The sequence below is a fragment of the Mucor mucedo genome (assembly GCF_025094135.1).
Source record: "Mucor mucedo strain NRRL 3635 chromosome Unknown EV154scaffold_409, whole genome shotgun sequence".
Lineage (NCBI taxonomy): Eukaryota > Fungi > Mucoromycota > Mucoromycetes > Mucorales > Mucoraceae > Mucor > Mucor mucedo.
Genome location: NW_026252693.1, coordinates 2,435 through 5,518, shown reverse-complemented (window position 1 = coordinate 5,518; position 3,084 = coordinate 2,435). Strand labels below are relative to the sequence as shown.

At 34.6% G+C, this 3,084-nt stretch overlaps 1 protein-coding gene across 1 annotated transcript; it reads right to left on the bottom strand.

Annotated features, from left to right (window-relative positions):
- Nucleotides 1-781: 781 nt before the first annotated feature.
- On the bottom strand, nucleotides 782-2,605 carry EV154DRAFT_572890 (ribonuclease H-like domain-containing protein; the record flags this gene model as incomplete). The annotated part of the gene is made up of 6 exons (XM_051606368.1): nucleotides 782-1,129; nucleotides 1,241-1,405; nucleotides 1,686-1,779; nucleotides 1,946-2,017; nucleotides 2,076-2,359; nucleotides 2,447-2,605. 6 exons carry the CDS (start codon nucleotides 2,603-2,605, stop codon nucleotides 782-784), a joined length of 1,122 nt encoding a protein of 373 aa, XP_051449826.1.
- Between the last annotated feature and the right edge of the window lie 479 nt (nucleotides 2,606-3,084).

Genomic DNA, 3,084 nt, shown 5'->3' with positions numbered 1-3,084 from the left:
GAAAAATATGTTGACGAGTTTGAGATTTCATTGAGAAATTAAAATGAAACAGAGAAAACAACAAAAGAAAAGGTAAAATAGGAACAAAAGAAAAAAAAATCTTGCCAATATTTTAGTATAATCGAATTGCACTAGTTGCAGGATAATATTTCTTTCTAGTTTTCATATTTTTTTAAAAAACCCGGTTTTGGAAAAAAGATTGACTTTCAAAAAAAAAAAAAAAAGTTTAAAAAAAACGGCGCTTGTCCATATTAGTACATCTCCTATTTAAGATCTCAATATATTTTGTTCGTTGTGAGCAGCCTAAGAAAATGATTACAAGTACTAAATAACTTTTCGCGAGAAGTAGATGAAGCAGGCGGGGAGAGTAATCTGCGTGCCATTTTAGCAAGGTTTGGATAAAGGCTTTCTGAATACTTCCAATATGTCATTAAGACATTTTGCTCTCCTCGATTACGAACTTGAACAGGTTCAGCAAGATATCTTGATAAAGCATCCTCATAAATGTCCAAGTCGTACCTGGATGCCAATGATTTCTTGATACTGCCACTGACCAAGTTTTCAAAAACATCTGCAACCTATTCGAGCTTCCTTTTTTGCCTTGATCTAGAGTATTATCAGTTTAGTTTTATTTTTTTGTTAATCAATGAACTTTGATTTACCTAATTGAATCGTCAATAAAAGCAGAGCTGCTAGCGTTTCTTGTAAAAATAGGGTTACCAACCAAAAAACCAAAATTTTCATCGTCATCCATATTTTGAACAGGAGGGGGAATCGTGATTTACGTTTCGAACTTGTAGTTTTCGGTCCACTCATCGATAACCATATTCACAGCCTGTTCAAAATACCCGCCTTCTTGCCAGTCATTGTCCCTCCAGTACTGGTATTTGTATCTTGGATCCATGGCAGTAGCAATCGAGTACACGTTACTGTCATCTGTTTTGCTGTGGTATTCTTCAAGTTTTTTATAGGCATTTTTTATTCCAAATGGAAGCTTGTCCTTGTTCATTTGCAATATAGTGTTATTTTGATAGAGTTGATTATTGGGGTCGTCCAGGTTTCTTAAAAATGTCTCCATATGTTCCATCATTGCATTATAATATAAATTTGAATGACTAATGTCGTTACTCTGTAATAGAATATTATGAAGCTGATAAAATATAGTTCGGGGGGAGGTTTACTTACTTTTCTGATGACATTCTCAAGGTAGCATCAAAAACACGGCCAAAAAATTATTTACACTCTTTAAGTATGCAACGTCTTGGTCATTTAAAGCATATTTTCCAAGTTTCGAAGAGTTTGACAGACATGTCAAGTTGTAGGCCTTCTCTACCTCCAACCACCGATCGATCATCTCAAATGTGCTGTTCCAACGTGTTGGTGTATCGTACTTCAAAACAAGATACTGTGGTAAACGGGATTGGTTTACACAGAAAAATAAAAAGAATAAAAATAAAAACAGGGAATAAGTTAAATATCCAGTGTGGTTTTATTCCAGGTTAAAGGTTAAAAATAAACTAAAGGAAAACTATCTATCTAGAAATTGTCCTATTTATATGAATTGTTAGATGGTAATGATTTATAATTGTGATAAGCTGTTATTGTGCTTATCACTATCTTATGCTTGAGAAACTATATTCTGTGTATGTTACACAGAAAAATGGCTGTCTATCTTTTATGATTACAGCAGGTATATTTGGATTTGAAGATACTCTGTGAGGTAACACAGAGTTTTCTTTTTCTATTTCCTTATTATAGAAATTCTGTCCCTGTCTATGACTAATGGTAGAATGGTGATAAGGATATTTTACTGTCATATCCTTATCTGAAATGGTATTATGTATTTTATTGGTTGTATGCTTTGTTATGCAATTGTGTATATTTATTATTGGCTGTAGTCGCTATTATTTATGTAGTTTACGTAGTTATATATTATGTGTTTTACCACAGATACCATTCCCCCTTGTAAATTGTGATGAATTGGTGCTTATACGATCTAGTCAGATTCGCTGATTTTCTAATTTTAAAAGTTATTAGCGCAAAGTAAGCCTTACAAATATATCACATTCAAATACCTGATCGTAATAATTCCACGACGCATCTTGGATATGGGATCCTTGTCATAATTAACCCCACTGTCATTTGGGTCTTCATCCATTTCAGCGTCACCATCCTCATCAACCTCCATGCGTTCGTATTCCCCGCTAATACCAGATTGACTATCTTCTTGTCTTTCGTTCTCCTCGGCGGCATGACGCATTTTCGTGTTGGCTGTGGCGGTAGATCCAAAAGCTGTTTTGAAAAGCTGCTGAACACATAAATTCATAACATGAGGGAGACATGGAAGAATGTTCTTTTTCTTTGAAAAAAAAAAGGTTTCGGTTTCCAATTATATTCGTTCCAAAGAAGCCCCCATCGTTAAGTTATTTGATCCGTTATCACAAACAATGAATGCAAGCTTCGACCGGATATCGTAATTATCAAGAACCCTCAAAAACAAGGCATCCAAATGTTCGCCAGTATGTGCCTCACTAGGTGCCTCTAGCCCAATAACAACTGACTTATGCTCCCAATTTGCATTAACATAATGAACAACTAGACCCATGTAATTCCTGTTCACTTGAAGGTGTCCACATGTCGGTAGAGAAAGAAATTAACTGTTTATTTTGTAAAATTTGTCTGATCATCATTTTTTCTTCCAGGTATCTCTTCGAAATAAGTGTCTTTACAGTTTCGTCTGATGGTAGACTTATGGCTGTTGGGTTTGTAGCTAATGGCGCGTGTTTAATAAATCTTGAAAATCATTATTGTCTACTACGTTGAACAGCAATCATTGATGGATTATAAAATTGATCAGTTTCTCCTGGAAAATAAATCTGTCGACAGGCTTTTGAATAGGGGACAAGAATAAAACATTGATGCTGTTTTAGATGCTTGAGTTAAAGCAGCTAAATATTAATGTAAGTATTAATAGTAGGCAAAATTTAGAAAGTTCATTACCTGTCGTCTTTGTAAGACCATGAACATCCTCCAAATGCCTTCAAATTGCAGAGGTATTCGAGTCTTTGGACTCATAATGCTTAT